The sequence below is a fragment of the Falco naumanni genome, chromosome 4 (genome assembly GCF_017639655.2).
Source record: "Falco naumanni isolate bFalNau1 chromosome 4, bFalNau1.pat, whole genome shotgun sequence".
NCBI lineage: Eukaryota > Metazoa > Chordata > Aves > Falconiformes > Falconidae > Falco > Falco naumanni.
The window spans coordinates 39,246,509-39,264,330 of NC_054057.1; the positions used below are offsets into that span (position 1 = coordinate 39,246,509).

General features: G+C 36.5%; 1 protein-coding gene and 1 pseudogene across 3 annotated transcripts in view; both read left to right on the forward strand.

Moving 5' to 3' along the window:
• ABCB1 (ATP binding cassette subfamily B member 1) overlaps positions 1-6,887 on the forward strand; it is a 43,967-nt gene extending 37,080 nt beyond the window's left edge. For all 3 annotated transcript variants that reach the window (XM_040591181.1, XM_040591180.1, XM_040591183.1), the window contains 5 exons: positions 860-1,016; positions 1,443-1,640; positions 3,364-3,570; positions 5,134-5,280; positions 6,656-6,887. In XM_040591181.1, coding sequence (XP_040447115.1) covers positions 860-1,016; positions 1,443-1,640; positions 3,364-3,570; positions 5,134-5,280; positions 6,656-6,862 — 916 coding nt within the window. In that variant the 3' untranslated portion in view covers positions 6,863-6,887. The remainder of the gene's footprint in view (positions 1-859; positions 1,017-1,442; positions 1,641-3,363; positions 3,571-5,133; positions 5,281-6,655) is intronic.
• Positions 6,888-13,745: 6,858 nt separating this feature from the next.
• Positions 13,746-17,822, forward strand: part of LOC121086053 — a 31,066-nt pseudogene continuing 26,989 nt past the window's right edge.

The window sequence follows — 17,822 nt, forward strand, 5'->3', positions numbered from 1 at the left end:
GGCAACCTGATTACAGACAGTTAACACAGCTCATTTTTGCTGTAAGATGTTGAAAAGTGTCTGCATTCCATCTGCTTGCTGAACATCTCCAGCCAGCTGGGTGAGTGAACTTCCAGTAGCTCAGTGAGTGTTAGGTCAGGCAATCCCTTCCATATCTATGTGAGCCATTCTAGGCTGTTTAAATGCAGAATAAAATGGATTAGTTTATATAACTCTGAGAGAAGATAAAAATTAATATAAATGGATTTATTTTACTTTGCCTTTAAACAGGCTAAGAAGTCTCATAGCCTGCAAAGGTACATCTACATTCACCATAAAAAAATAATAGTGTAGTTTTCAGCCTTTTTCTGGTGTTGTGAACCCTTCAAACTTTTTCCAGCAGAGCTGTGATAGCAAATTAAATCTTCATTGTCATGTTACAGGCTTGATTTCTTACTTTCGTTGGTGCCTTAAAAATTAATCACTAACTGCCAGAGGTCATTGAACCATAGAGAGGAAACCACAGCAACAGCAGAACAGGATTAGAGTAACAATTTCACCATCCATTGACCACTTTCCTTCTAGCCCCAGTTGAGACTAAATATAGTTAATCAATATTAATCATTACAGAAATTAGAGGTAATAAGTAATGAAAACATTGGATTTTGAATGGAGACTTGTTTATCTCGCATAGTTAAAAGAGGGTAAAAACAAATTGCTGGGGCTAAACGAGTAAATAATTATACTTGGTTAATACATTATTCTTTTTAATTTAGCCCTCTTTTTCTAATGAATAAAAGAAAAAATTGACTGCAGCCCCATTTGCATTGTCATTTTCTTCATTGCCTTTTATTGAATTTTTTTTTCTTCCTGATTTCAGAGTATTTTCAGCTGTTGTATTTGGTGCAATGGCATTAGGACAAACCAGCTCTTTTGCTCCAGACTATGCCAAAGCCAAGGTATCAGCAGCCCACTTGTTTCTGCTGTTTGAAAGAGTACCCTCAATAGATAGTTACAGCGAGGAAGGAGAGAAACCTGTAAGTAAGCCATGTGTAACAGGCAATATTATTTATGGACAATATTCCTCCCACTTCCTTCAAACTGATTTTTCTTTTCCTTCTGATTATTTCCTTATCTCAAAGTATTCTTGACACCTTATCCAAACGCAACGTGGACTAAGTTCTCTATTGTGAGTCCAGCTTCTGCCCACATGGACTAAAGGTTATTTTTTTTGAAAATCTGGTTAAGGTACAATTTGTGTGGAGTTCAACTTCAAAATAGTTCAGTGCTGTACTTTGAATTTACAGCTTCAAAAGATTTGGACCTCAGAGTTAAAGTCAGTATTCCAGCAAATGCAAAACTTTATTTCAGTGGGGGGAAAAAACGCAGAACTTCTGCAACTCTATTTGAATCTTTTCTCAAATTGTCTTAAAGATGTAACAGTGATACTATTTCAATTATAGGAAACATTTGGGGGAAGCATAACGATCAAAGATGTGGCATTTAACTACCCAAACAGACCAGAGGTCAAAATCCTCCAAGGTTTGAATCTAAAAGTAGAAAAAGGACAAACTCTGGCTCTTGTTGGTAGCAGTGGCTGTGGGAAGAGCACTGTTGTTCAGCTGCTTGAGAGATTTTATGATCCACTTGATGGAGAAATGGTAAGTATTTTTGTAAGAACATGTAAACGTGTTAAGTGAAGATGTGCTTTTAGAGTATAACATATTTCTAATTTTATTTTTAAAATATTTTTAATGTTAAAGACAAGCAGTGACTCATCAGAGTTCCTTATTTAAAAGGGATTAATATTATAATGCAGAAAGTCCCTGTATCCCACATGGTAATATATTAATGAAGGAAGATCTGTGTGGTAAAAATATGCCCGATCCACAGCCTTAATGATGGCTTTGAATTTAGAACAAATTTGCTGAGAAGTTTTTGTTATGAAAACTTTAAAAGTTATTAAATACACGTGTCTACTTCTGTGTAATGTAGTAATAGAACTTTCCATCTATGTTTTTTCCTAAAACAGTGAACATTGACAAAAATAATTGTTATCGTTATTTTTACTTGTCAGAAACATCTTTCAGAGTATGCCCACCCACCAAGTGACAGATTGTAAATACTTTTGGTAATTTTGGTTTAAGTACATCTAGGGTTTCCCACACTACTTATTCAGCAAATTTACATTTTTTTTTTTCCTATAACTGTATTGTTTATTGCCATTTTCTCTTTGCTGTAAAATGTGCTCAGAGATTTTGCTTAAAAAAGAACCCACATGGTTTGGGTTGGATGAGGTGAGATTAACAAGAATGTTCAGAACTTGTCTCTGCAGAGATACGCACAAATGATAAAGCAATACTTAAATAAGGCTTGGGTGTAATGGGCAAGATTTTTCTGAGGTTGGAACAAGTCCAGTGTAGCAAACTGATGTGTTGAAAGAAGTAGCATAGGTGCCCCAAAAGTATGTTTAACCAAGTGCAACTTCATCACCAATGTTTTTGACCTTGTATCCATAAATAACCGACAGTGGTTTACTGAAGGGAAATTAATCTACTGAAGGTAGATTAACCACATCCAGTATCCATGTTTTGAAAGGGGTAGTTCTTCAGTTACCCAGCTGATCATGTCACTCAACACATAGCCTGAGCAATGCACTAGGTGATTCTAGTGGAGATGTAACAGCCCTTTTAATGTCCTGGTACATTTGTGTCCAAGTTGATATGACTGCATAATTATGAAACTGATCTATCCAGAAAAAAAATATTCCTCTTGACATCTATCTAATAGACAATTATAGTAACTCAGTAGTCAAATTTAGCAGAAGTATGACAGAGTTACCAATAAAGCAGACTGGCTGCAAATGACATCTTAAGGAATCCAGAAGTAAATTTGTCCATTGTCAGGCAGTACATTACAATTAAATTTAAGATTTGATGCTTGACTTAGAGATGTGTGAAGGAGTGAACCTGACTCTTTCTTTATTTTAACGGAATACTACTGCCAATCAGCTCCTTCTGTGGGAATATATGTGCAAATGGGGGAAAGCTTTACTGCCAAAGACAGAAATGAAAGAAATTTGCCCAAAGTTCTTTGAAGTTGCTTTAGTACATCCTGTCTTCCAACCGTCTTCAAAATCCTGATTAAAGCTTTAAGCAAAGAAAAGGACTGAGGCAGCAGAAGGGACTATCCTCCCTCTTATATAATAGCCCTTAGAGAATTTTGGAACATAGCAGAGAAGGAGGGGAAAGGATTGTATGAGCTTTCAATATGGTAACTCTAAGGAAAGAGCTGTAATTGCACAACTTCTGCGTATGAATTTGCCATAAGTCTCAAATCCCCATATAGCTACGTGACTGAAATTTGAAATGTTTTGTTTCTCAGCTTTTTGATGGCAAAAGTGCAAAGCAACTAAATATCCAGTGGCTGAGAGCTCAGATTGGTATTGTCTCACAAGAACCGATCCTGTTTGACTGCACTATAGCTGAAAATATTGCATACGGAGATAACAGTCGGCAAGTGTCACATGAGGAAATTGTTAATGCAGCAAAAGAAGCCAATATTCATTCCTTCATTGACTCTCTGCCAGATGTAAGTTATTCCTTCTCTCTCATACTTAGAATGGAGGTCACCTACTGTGGCAGGGAAAAATTGTGTCCATTTATGATTCCCTGGGATAGAATAATTACCTGAGATGCAAAATTCTCTGAAACTGATTTTTAAATCTTGTCCTTTCTTAATTGCATTTACCATACTTATTTTCACTCTGGGAGACTCTATTGTCAGGTGGAGACCTGAACATTTAAGATACCTGGGAAGAAAATCCACAATTCTGAGACCTGGAAGTATGGGGTGGGGATTTTTTTAGTGAATTGAACATTTATTTTTATGTTCCTATTTATCTCAAGCATATGTAAAGGACTCTGCTAGACTGACAAGTTTCTTTTACATTTCTTCCAGTTATACCTAGTCAGAATTTAAATTTCTAGTATTCCTACAGTTCAAAAATTACTAAGAAAGTTTTTCACACACACACACCCCCCTCTGTGTGTGTGTGTATATGACCAACACGTAACAATGTAAGAATGAACATCCTGAGTCAGGTAAAAGGTCTGTCATGCACAAAATCTTGTCCCGGGCAGTGACCAGCAATATATATTTACAAATAAGTCTTCAAAAAGACTAAAAATTAATCACATTTCCCCCGGTTTCTCATCTAACTTCGCATAATTTGTGACTTGGGGATTTCCTAAGATAGAAATCATGTTTTATTATTTGGTTCTGGATGGATTTTAGTTCTGCAGGTTTGACAAATCAATTTCTAACCTATGTCAACTTGTATCCAAAACTTCCTGAAGCAAGGAGGTCAACAGCTGCTTTGTATGTTCTAAATATTCAGCTCAATTTCAGCCTGTTAAGCTGCTTTTTGCATTTCTCAAAAAAAATACAAAGGCCAAAGTCCATGATTCTTGCAAGTCGTGCTTAATTTCTAATGACTTAGAGTTCTGCTTTTTCCAAAACTTTTTAGAGAAATCTTGTTTATATAATGATGGCTCATAAAGCTTCCATGCTTTTTGCAACCAAATATATAATATCTCAAATACTACAGTGACCTACAGACCTACATGACTGGTCCACCTTAACTGATATAACTAAATTAAAATCATAACTGTCCAAAACTGTAGTATAGATAAAGCATATAAGTGTGTCTATATATAGATACATAGTATATAATTTGGCCTGAAACTGATCAGTCTTATACATGGCTATTTTGTAGTTCAGGATGAATAAATACGGGTTACAACAACTGATTGGTTAAGATACCAAGTTGGAGTGTTAAAGGTCAGAGTTTGATCCCCAGTATTGTCATAAACTTTCACTGAGCTTGGTGTTCTGTCTCCTGATTGAAAATGTTGCCTTCCAACCTTAGAGGGGTTGTTGCTTTGAATTTACAAAATGGCTGATGCTACAAAGAAGTCTCCTAGTAAAAGATTTATAGATTTGTGGGAGATAGCAATTCTGGTGATCTGTTTTTAGAGAGCTATTGGCATCAAATATGCAGTTTATGGATGGTTGGTGTCAGGGTTGATATGCTTAAATATACTTCAGAATAATTTTGCATTCATAATCTCAACTTAATTATATTGTTCCTAGAAATACAACACCCGTGTAGGAGACAAAGGAACTCAGCTTTCTGGTGGTCAGAAACAGCGTATTGCTATTGCCCGAGCTCTTGTACGTCAGCCTCAAATTCTGCTACTGGATGAAGCTACATCTGCCTTAGATACAGAAAGTGAAAAGGTAACTTGATTGTGGATTGCCAGGAATCTGGAACCTAAATCCGTATTTGTTTCTATTATGCTTACAGTTTTCACTTCCATAGGTTAAAGCCCAAAGCTGGAAATACAGTGTTTTAAGCACATTACATATTAATGTTAATAACAGACAAATATAAAGGTCTTACTCCTCATTGCCAAAAAGAAAAAAATTTTTTTTTGAATCTGTATGGCAGTAGACAGATCAAAGTAGCAAAGACAAAGGCATTCCTTTGCCTGAAATTCTTCAGGCTTCAATTAGAAAAGTGCTATCAAAATTGAATCAGGAGGCACAAACTTCAGAAGCTGAAAAGGTTGAGGATGCTGCCAGAAAACTTTTTTTTCTGGGAAACTGCCAAATCTTGCTTTCATATTTTTTCTTGTTTCTCCCATTGATCTTCAGTCCTTGCTATATGTTTATGGCTAATATGCAAACTCCCAGTGAAAAAATTGCTAGAATACTTTAATCTTAAATCTGCAATCTTGGTATAACAAAAGTACAATCTACCTGTAGAAAATCAACACAGATTCTACAAAAATACTTACTAACAATGAGGCAAATATTATAACAAATATAATCTGAAAAGCTCAAACCCTATGGACTAAGTTTTGATTAATTCTAGGCATAAAACCATAAGGATTGAGTGGAAAATGCCATTAAATAATTCCAGGATTCCTTGTTTTCTTTATTATTTGCCAGTTAGGTACAGAAATTTCATCTCTTATTTTATTCTGCATAATAAACACAACAAATAAAGAAAAGAAAGCAGAGATTCTTATTAGTATTTTTCTGCTGTTGCTAGCTTTAAGAAAAACATAATTCGTGAGATCCGCTGTGAAATCATGAGAACTAGTATGATTGATAATAGTTGGCCTCAGATTACTGATTGAACTCCCATAATAATTAGTCATGGAAGGGACCTCTGGAGGTCTTTAATCAAATCTCCTCTTCAAACGAGGGCCAATAATAAATTCAAATTAGGCTGCTTGGTGCTGTGTCCAAGTAGGGTCCTTGAAAATCTCCAAGGAGATTCAACAAGCTCTCTTTTGTCCCTGTTCCAGTGCTTAATTATCTTTGCAGTGAATATTTCTTATATCCAGTCAGAATGTCCTCTATTATAATTTATGGCCACGCATCTCAGTAATGAACCTGGTTCCATCTCATTCTCTTATCTATCATGACATCATCCACTGCCACAGTTTTGACTCTGACAACACAGGGTAATTCTAAAACAGGAAACTAAAGCCACAGATATCCCCTTTCCCTCACTGTCATATTACAGTTTACTTCACAGATGGCAGTTGAGCTGTCTCACGACAGCTGCCAGAATAGTTCACATTTTGGTTTGTTTATTGTGCAGATTGTCCAGGAAGCGCTGGATAAAGCCAGAGAAGGTCGCACCTGCATCGTAATAGCTCACCGCCTCTCTACCATCCAAAATGCTGACAAGATTGCTGTCGTCCAGAATGGCAAGGTCATAGAGCAAGGGACCCATCAGCAGCTCCTGGCTGAAAAAGGCATCTACTATTCTCTGGTCAACATTCAGAGTGGGTCATGCAACATGTAAATTAAAGGCAGCATTTATCTCTGAATTGTCACTGTAATTATTTCAATACTGCTTTTTATTCCCTGTAATTATTTTGATATCAATAGTCAGTCTTGATACTTTTGGTTTTCTTTCTTCCTTCCGTAAGTCCTATGAAAACAAGAAATACTAAGTAAACAAGTACCATTTTCTCACTACTAGTTTTCATTATTCAAACAACTCTACTGTGCGGCCAAAGCAGAAGCCTATTGACACTTATAAAAGTAGAAGCATGCTAAGGCAAACGTAATTAATATTAGCTTGCTTTGAATTCTGTCAAAATCACACTAAGCAGGAGTGTCTGGTAAACAACCTCTAAACATTTTCATGCACAGTAAAAATAGTTTTGCTATTGCTAGAAAAAACCTCAAGCTTTATCCTCACCGTGTAAGGCACAGTCACTCCTGGCCTATTAGGGTTGTTACAAGAACTTGCAGGTCAGCTGGAGCTTGAGGCCAGATGTCTCGTTATGACATGGTGGTTTAGCCTGGGATGACAGCAAAGGTCTTGAAAATATGGGTGCAGGCAGTAAACAAAGATCACTGAACTGTAAGTATCTCGCTGATGGTCAGTTACCGGTCATTGAAGAGATGCAACCTTAAGAGCTGGGAAAAGACTGTTTTAAGTATGACACAGAAAAAGAAGCAGCAGATAAGAAAAAACCCACAACTGATGGGCAAGGCAAGTCACCGCTGTAGCCTGGGAAAGTAGTATCTGCAAGCCCCCCCACCTCCTAGGGGTCAAGGGCTAAGATCTCTCTAAAGACTGCAATATTTTATAGAAGGTGAAAATCTTGAATCTGGGCTTGGAGGAGCGGGAGGGAGAGCATTTTTTCCTTCACTGAAGAGCTCTTGAACCTGATCACCCTGATGACTAAGACTCTCAAGGACTATAACTAATTACATGGTATCAGCTCTGTGATATTGTATATTAGTTACTAATTTAGAATGATTGTTAAGGACTAACTGATTTGAATATGTAGTAATAATGATTAATAATTATTAAGAACTATTAGAAATGTATATTGTTAATGAGTACCTATACAGTAAAGTTTTGGTTTTAAGTTTAAAACTGGCCTGATTAATCAGTCTTTCACACTTCCTTCACAGCGATTTCTGGTTCCCTGAGATTTATACATATGATCTCTTATCTACAGGTAAATATTTGCGCACACACACAGCCTGACAGGCAGTTAGGCCCATCAGTGTACTAATAACACCTTCCAGAGTGTTGATTGATGCAGTCTCATTGTATTCCTTTTGAATCACTTAGGTTTTTTCTTTTGTTCCTTAGATGGCAAACCAATTTGACTAGAAGATTTGTTTGTTTTCTATATATGTATTACTCGGTACAATAAGGTTCTTGTCCATACATAAGGCTATTAGTCTGCACCATAAAATAAACAAGTTATACTTGCAATTGGAAGAATGGAATAGATATTCTTTAACATTATAGTCTGAAGAGTCAAGTGAGAACATATTTAGCTTGTTTTTTTCTTTTTTTTTTTTTTTACTCAATTCTAAATTTTAGTCTTTTAGAACTAGGCTTTTTAATTTTTGATGATAGAACTTCTAATGATTGGACTAGTAATGACTGGATTGTTTCTCCGAATTGTATAATGTCAAAGATGGTTGTTTTACCAGATAAATTTAGCTCTTCCTGAAAATCAGGCAAGCACTGTAAATGTTTTGCCACAGACATCTGAAAATCTGTTTTGAAAATTTTGGCCATATAGTTTAAAATCTATTTCAAAAATTCATGTCAAATGTAGAAACTTTCCCAAACAATCTATTTTTCCCTATCCTTTTCTTCCACACTTCTAAAGAAGTATTTCCTCTTTTTTGAGATTTACGCAGAAGTTTACATAATAATTGCTAAACATCTCACTTTTGGTTGAAAAGGGCTATAAAGAGAGTAAACACTTTCCTTTAAGGATAATGGATCTTTATTTCCAAATCCACCATAAATGCTGAAATGACTATGCAGCTGCTCACAATTGCTTTCCTTTCAGAAGACCACAACAACCATATTACTACTATTGTGCTATCACCATGTGCCTCATCATGTAATTTTTAGTCATAAAGCCAAAGGACTGACAGGAACACCTCCAAAAATGTGTTCTTCACCATGTTCTATTCATACATTTTTACACTACAAATGCTTGACCAAAAGGAAAGGTGGACTGACCTAGGACCATTCTGCTTTAAGGACCATTATTCTTCTGTGTCATTCTACAGGGCATAAGACACCTTACTTCCTAGGTCTGCCTTTTCAGTTAGGGTCTTAGACATTTTGGTTCACCTTGATGTCTTAAGATACTTGTCTGAGCTCTGAGACCTCCTTGTTGGAATTGTCAGCACCTATCTTTGATCATAAGGACCCTAACCACATGATAATACATGTGTGTTGTCATTCTGAAGTACTAGGCCTTCTTTCCTGTCATGTTCTTCTTTTGAGAGCCTGCAGCAGTTTCAAGCAGGATTTATCTTTCTGGAGGAAGGTAATCTAGCAATAGTTTTCACACATTTCTTGTGCCTCTTACCCCATTACCTTCGGAACGTCTTTAGAAAGATGTCAGCATTGGCACCACGTTGGCAATTCTAAACACTTTCCAAGCATATGCCACTGTGTGTGAGAAAAAGCAGGAAGGACTTAAGTTCACTACTCTGCTAGCCCTCCTGCTGAAATAACTAATCAAAAGAGCTCTCAGAAGAAAGAGAGTCTTTAGGTCTAGAAATCCTTCCTTACTGCCAATTCTTATCAGGATGGTGAATACTACAGTGTCCTATTGCCCAGCATTCTCCAGCATACTTACCCCTACAAGGGCAATTTGCTGTTCCTTATGTAATAAATACCTCACTACTAAGCCCTTCTGTAATTTCTGTCATAGAGTGAGAGCACAAATAAACTCCAGCATTCTCTTTCCCATCAAAAGATTCTGAAGGAATATTTCTCACCAATGCCATAGACCATGTACCATCTCCAAATGACTGTAAATCAGTTCTGGATCTCCACTAGTTGCTTCTTCAGGCATTGCCTCAAAGTTTTTCCCAAACTATCCCAAGTGTTGGGAGATGTTCAACAATCTTCCACTGTGATACTGACTGCCCATCAACCTAACTTCAATGGAAGCAGTTCTCCTTCCTTACGAGTAAATCCTTTGAACCTATTGCCTCTTTCTTGCTGTTATACTTGTCTATGAAAACAATCTTCCTGGTAGTATTCATTTCTGTAAGACACTAAAGATCTCCTTGAAATGTTTGTTAATGAGTAATCCTTAATAGTACAAACAGACATACAGTTAATCTCTTCCTCAAGACGTATTGTCTATTTATACATTTACAACTCTTCTTCTTATTCCTCTCCCTCAAAATCCAATCTACTGTGTAGACTTGGTCACTGAAAGAAGAGGACAACTCTAAGGAGAGGAGAAACGTGGCACACTGCCTATGAATACCAGTAAAAACAGTCAGCCAGCCATTCTTGTGCAGAAAAAGCCACATTCTAATTATATCTATAGACTAACTAACTGTTATTGTCAAGTACCCAGTCTTGCTTCTAGACAATATACCTAGAACAATGTAGTTTAGTGATACATTCATTCTGTATTTCTAAGACAGGACAGTATCTTTTATTCTAGTTATTTTAATGCAGTAAACTGAAAGTAGAAAGTAAGAAACAGGACCAGCAGCCACTTCAAATCCTTTGCTGTGAATTCCATGGACTGTAGAGATACCAAAAGTAGATGAGGGAAAAGAACAGAACACATGAGGACAACTATCTTTAGCAATCCCCGTTACTGTAAGGTGAGTACATTTTCTTTTGTCTTTGTGTGCTTATTTCTGTGTACATTTCATTCTAGCTGTGCTCCGTTAACTAAGATCAGTATGTTAATGCTGTTGCTGTAGAGGTCTAGGGCAGGACTACGTCTAACTGAAAGTTAGCTTTCCATTAGCCTAAGCTCATTTCTTTCTGAGCAAGCTCATTTTCTGCACAGTTGACAAAGACCTGGCCAATGAAGTCTAGGGCACAGTTCATCCCATTCTGGAGTTGCTGTTGCTAGCAGGCCAGATTAACAACCTCATGTTGTATCTCTTATTCTTCATGCATGCTATAGTTGAGAATTACAGTTCAGAATGCTAACATTTCGAGGTTCAGCTTGTTAATGGCACATTCAATGAAGCATACAACAATCTAGTTTTGCAGTTGTTTATAATTTAATTTCCTGAGAAGCCTGATAAATCATCAGAAACTTAGTTACTCTCTGCTTTCATTTGAAGACATTTGAAATCTTTCATTTGAAGACATGGTTATTCCTTCTAACTTTCATTCTTCCTATTCTTCCATATTACCTAGGAGATTTTAAAGATAGAAAAATGTATGTAATTTTCATCTAAGAATCTTTCATTGATAAAGAATTTCTAAAGTGTCCTTCAAAATTTCTCTAGTCCTGAAAAAATGAAAAGCTAGGAGCAATTTCTGTGTCTGAACTTTCACACCAGTTTCCTTTGAGTTCATGATGGAAGGTGTGTATTTTCTTTATTATCACCAGTACTACTCAATTATTTTTCTTTCTGTGACCATGTCTTTAATTTGCCACATGATGGCCTAACTTATTCAGACAATAGCTAAATTAATTTGCGTTTTCTTTTTGAAATATCTTTTTCTTTTCTTCTTTATGTACATCTTGTTCAATTCAGTATATGCAGTGTTCCATGTTATTTCTTCCTAATTTAACCTTATTCATCACAAAATACATTAAAATAAAAGAGAAGGTTAAAGAAGAGTCTTCCCATGTATTAAAATAGTTCTAAATATTATAAGAACAAAGAGGTTTTCGCTTAGTCTGGGTAATTTGATTCCAGATATAAAGTTTCAGTGCCATTTTCCTGAGTGAATTACTTCTTTAAAAGGTATTATGTTCACTATCACTATTGTTCTACATTGAATTTCAGATGCCCTATAATTTTGGAAGAACACATATAGAAATCTACAAAATAGGGTATTCAAACTTCTGTCTCAGATTGTCAACAAAAATTTTGGGCTATTGTTTTCATCCACATTTTTTGTCTTTAAACACTCAAAGTATATTGCAAATGTGAAGCTTCAGAATACCCACATATCAGTAAGAAATACTACATGTGGTTCAGGGGGGAAAATTTAGAGTGGTTTTGCCTACTGACTTTAGTTTCAGAGATGACAAATAACTGACAAATTGGTTAATTACTTGAAATCCAGCCTATGGATTGACATTACATATCTCAGGCATCTGAATATAGTTTTTTTATTCATTTACTGTTAGATAGAGTAAATCATTAAATCTGTCATCTTAAGAAGTCCATGTTAGGGGATTCACATATTAAACAGATACTTTAACACTGTGATACAAATTGATACAAATTTTTCCTCAAATTATATGTTTTCTATCTCTATAGAAGTAGGTAAGTTATACTGTTTGGTCTCAGCAAATTCCTTACCTTTAACTTATTAATTACATTTGACCTAGAAAATCCATTTTCTATTCCACAGTTGTTCTTCAGTTATAGGTATCTGAAAACTGATTTGGACCTTTGTTTCTAAGTTTCATGAAGAAGGATCGAATGATCTGGTAGCCATTTCTTCCCAATATGTTCCAGATTGTCAGGTTTATTATCATTCTTTAAATTATAATAAAATATATATCTAAGATGTCCACACCAGAGAACAGCTGACTTAAAATAATTCTCAACAGCACACCAATGAACTTCTTGTTGTGGGTAACAATGTATGTCCATACACATTACTCTTCTCAATTGTATGCAGTCACAGAACAAGAAGCAATAGGTCAAATTTGATCTGAACATAAGAAACAGTTTATTCCAGTGGTCAAACACTGGAACAGGTTGCCTAGAGAGGTTGTGGAGTCTACATTTAGATATTCAAAACTAGACTGCTGTATTAAGAAGGAAACAGTTATAAAAGTAATACTTGAAAATCAGTTTCTAAACTTCTGTCCAAAAAGTACGTAAAAGCATCCCGCACCTCAAAAATTACTGGAATATGACAAAAGGAATGTTATAGAAACACATTATGACCTCTGCTTTCATCCCCAGTTTGGGCTGACAGCCTGAGCCAAGGAGTCAGCCTTGGGTTATGTCTCCCCAAAGAGAGGGGAGTTTCGTCACTTTTACCAAAAAGCCATCACTTCTAACAGAACATTATTTCGGCAACATGACAGCAAGCCATGCCTTTACTCAGTGAACACCTGGGACGAGGAAACGTTTGTGTCAGGAATTACAGATAGTGGTTTACAGGATGGCCGTAGGAAGCTGAAAAGTGAATGCTCAGGTACTGCCATGGTCGTTTCTTTCTCATCTTCTGCCTCTCCTAACAAGAGCCCCCCTGCAGCAGCTCTCCCCTTCCCCTCTGCCACCTTGTCCTGCAACTGCATTGCTGTAAGGCCCTCACAGGCCATCCTGAGAACTCATAATGAAAAGGAAACACTGAGTTCCTCAAAGTTCCTAAGAGCTTTCATGTCATTAAACCTTATTCTGACTGTTCAAACTTCCTTTGGTTTATTTTTTTTTTTTAGCTTTCCATCTCTTTTCCATCAACACTTTCAAACCCTGAAAAGACAAGACTGATTTTCCAGATATAAACACAGCCATCCATAAAACTTGGAGGTGAGCTAATTCATGAGATAAAATATAATGTAGTTTAAATCCTATTATAAAACTCACATGCATTATCTGTAACATATTATAAGAGTAGGGCTAAAAAGTCTTTATGAGCATTTGTCATTAAGGAAAATGTATCATTTTCTTCTAACGAAGTCTGTGTTCTGGGCACAAAACATCCAAAAGGGACCATCCCATTCAGTTTGACCATGGATGACCAAACAGCGATAACAAGAGCACCTTCCCTTGAACAGCTTATGGTGCGTTGGTGGCGTGATGGTCTGCTGCAGGAAATCATGTTTTTCTTACTTGTGAACCTTATGAGGAATGATTAAAATATGAACACAGAGACTCCCTTGGAGAGGAGTTAAGAGGACACTTCTCAAATGCTTCCAAGAGTGACGATGATAAATCAGGCTCTTCAAAACTGCTGAGCACTCTGTTTCTGCCTTCGCAGACCTAGCGGGTTCCAAGGGGCCTGCAAAAGGCTGGTGTGCACCAGATTTTGAAAGTTTTTCCTCATTGGAGTTTTATTTAAATTGAGCAAAGTCCAACCTCACTGCTCGGTCCTAACCAACCTAGTCCTACTGACTGCTGAATAACCTTCCAGAACAGGTGAAAAAAACCCTATAAGATCACCCCCTAGTAAATCAGCATATTTATTTTGTCTGAGGCAGATTATCAGTGTTCATTAGTGAGTATTAAAACCCAAGCAAAAATACCCAGTGAAATTTCATTCTACTTTAAAATACATTTTACTGTTTATTTTGTATTAATTAAACTGCAGAAATCTGCATGCTTTGAAATTACATATTACCAAGGGTTATGCAGAGGACACCTCTGGGAGTCCTGCTTAAAAGCTGAAGACAAGCTGGTTTCAAACAGCACATCAGGATATAGATTTTCAGATTATCAGCTTTGCATTCTCTCAGTTAAATATTACTGGTATTTCTCCCCCCCCCCAAGTACTTCGTTTCTCAAACAGATTAAAATGCATTTTGAAGATGAAACAAAGTGTTACAGAAATGGAAAGGATTATAATATTGCTGTATCATAGCAGAATTATGGATCTGAAGGCAAATATAAGTATAGCAGTTGATTTCAAAATATTCCCACAAAAGGCTGGACTACATGATTTTTGGAGGTTTTCAGTCTCATTGATACCTGTATTAAGATTTAACAGAGTAATTCAATTTCATGCTTAACTAGTAGCAGACTTAGGATTTATTCAGGTTTAAATAAAGCCCGCATTGAACAGAATCTGAGGTAGCTTTAGGAAAAAGTTGAGACACACCAAATTTAAAACTGATAAAAGAAATATTTTTATATAAAGCCTAACAAATCTGCAGAGCTCATAACTACAAAATATAAATTAGGCCAAGAACTTACTATGCATTTTTAACATTTTCTGACTGGGTAAAATTGAAATAGGCACTGAGATGCAACAGTTGGTCCATCTCACGGCCAAGCTGTTTCATGTTAGTCTGACGTATTTTTCACAGTCTTCTAAGGTGTTAAGCGCTAGTTATTTTCAAAGACAGGCTGCGGGGGCATGTGTTGTCATCGTCTGAGCAATTTTCAGGTTTATGGTTGGAGGAGTTGCAACTTTTTCTCTCGCTGTCTACCTATATCCTATCTCTTCTTTTGTCATCCTTTGACCTTTCCAGATTTTCCTTCTCTTTCAACTTTAAGCCCTCGCTCCTCTTTTTTCATGCCTCCTTTCTGAAATGGAAAGAAATCCCTAGTCTTTTTGTTGAGCCTCAGAGAAAGGTATTTGTTTTGTAAGCTGGGATGGTCTGCTCCATGAAGGGAGTATGAAACCACAGATGGCAAATTCTACTCTTATTGTACAAACCCTACTGTATAGGATAAGAATTAGGAATTACTGATACAAAAAATATGTGGCTCAGTTCCGGAACTGAAATCTAAACATAATTATTGAATATATTTGTCATGCAAAACAGCTGACAAAACCAGAGCTATAACTTTCTTAACAACTGTCATTGAACAAAACAAATCACAATGGTTTTTTATTTTTATTTTCCAATTAATTGTTTCTAATGGTATTATAAAGTAACCATAAATAGTAGGGATTTTGAACCAAATTACATTAATAATTTGTAAAAAAAGTACTTAGAATAGCTTTCCTTATTGATCTTCCTTTTTCTGTATTCTGTGTGGAGCTTTATTTTGTTGTAATTGCATGAACAGTACCTAGACATTAATTTATTTATTTTTCCTTAGGACTGCACACAATTTTTAAAGCCAAACTAACATTTCTCAAAGATGACAAAACAGTTAAATGATGATAGCATGCAAACAATTAAAATTAAATGTATCTATCTTTACTTCATTAAATGAAAGTGTATATCCTGAAACCTCTTACTTTCATTTTTATATCATCACTTAACTAGTTTTAAAATGCCTGTCTGAATTTTCCTTCATTGTGGGAACTATTTTTAAGAGTAAATATGTAATTCTAAGCTTGCTTTTTAATCTATGTCTTTATGGATTTTGAGACATTACTTTTAAAATTTTAATTTTTTTTTTTTTTTGCTTCGTGGAAGTTGTATAAGTTAACAAAAGATAACAACTGAAATTTGGTTCTGAAAGAACTTCAGAAATATTCATTATAGTGAAGAAAGAGAAATGGCAGCTTACCCTGTTTGGAATAGAATTAATTCAGTTTCCAATATTATTTTTTTTCCCTTTCATATATCCATATTATTATTCTGGAAGAGGAGCTGGTATCCTTTTTGCTGCCTACATTCAAGTTTCATTTTGGACGCTGGCTGCTGGCCAGCAAATAATATTTTTTTCATGCTGTAATGAGACAGGGGATTGGATGGTTTGATGTAAATGTTGCAGGTGAACTTAATACTAGACTTGTAGAGTAAGTATTAAATATCTGTTAATTGCCAACTGGGTATAACTTTTTAATTCTTGAAAATTTGCAATACTTCCCTCAGAGCAATGTTATTGTACATTATTAAACTCCTCTGCAAGCCATGCTATTATTTATAGGGATGGGGATCCTGACGTGTGTACAGATCATTTAAATGAAGCCTGAGGAACACAGATACTGGAGAATGGTGCTTCTTGCCCTCTGTGGCTGCAGACTTGTAGCTGTGTTGAACTGTAGGTGTTAGAAACATGATGGAGCACTGACAACTGTATTGCGTCCAAAGAGTCTATCTTTTCCACACTTTCATATTTGTTTGGATATAATTTGTTTTTTTCAGTACCATCTCCAAGATTAATGAAGGAACTGGGGGGAAAATGGTAAAGTTCTTTCAGGCAGTGGCTACCTTTTTCACTGGAGTTATAGTTGGTTTTACAAAAGGCTGGAAATTACCACTTGTAATCCTGGCCCTTAGTCCTGTTCTGGGATTTTCATCAGCTCTCTGGGAAAAGGTAGGCAAAAAGTGTGAGTTTTCAATAAACTGGCAAGCTATAGCTTCTATAATCCCATCTGGTATCTGTAAGACTTCAAACGCAGTCTGGCTCTTCGTGAATTCAGACATTGCCCACATGGAGGAAGGTGTGAATAGGTGTATGATGACACCAGTGCAGCTGAAGAAGTGTATGCCTCCACCGTGGGCTCAGCTATACTGCTGCAAAGTTTATGTAAGTATAACACACCCTCGAATGAAAGGGTAAATAAGCAATACCTTTGTCTTCTCCACTGGGCTTCATGACAACTACACCACCAAAATAACCAAGTACTGTCAGAAAAATCAATACATACAGAAATGAAGTAAAATGGCACAGCTGTGGTCATCACAGGTAACTGACAGTAAGTCCTGGCATGAACCTGCAGTGAATCAGGTTCCCTGTGATAAGGCCCGTCTGTGGGCCCTGACCCCAAGACAAGGAGGGCATTACCCCTGGGAACAGCACAAGGACATGGGCAGACACAGCTGGGCAGCCAGCACACCGTGAACTCTGCTCCCAGTTGTCCCTTTGCTCAGCTCCCAGTAACTTACTGAAAACGCTGTGCTTCACCTATAGAATTGTAACTGCTTTTGGCTAGGACTTGCAAAAGGGCATCAGTGTCAACTAGCAAACGGATACTGAATTTCAGTGATACTGGCCAGCCAACCTTTAAGCTAAGAAGAAAATCCCAATCCTATTTAAAATGTGCAGTCCCTAATACTTCATAGCACGTAAATACTCAGCTATAGCTTCATCTGCCACTTACCGTGTGTCACAGAGCATGAATGTTCCTGTGCTTGTTGGGCAATTGATTCTCCTGACACAAACCAGAACTGCCCGATGGTTACACT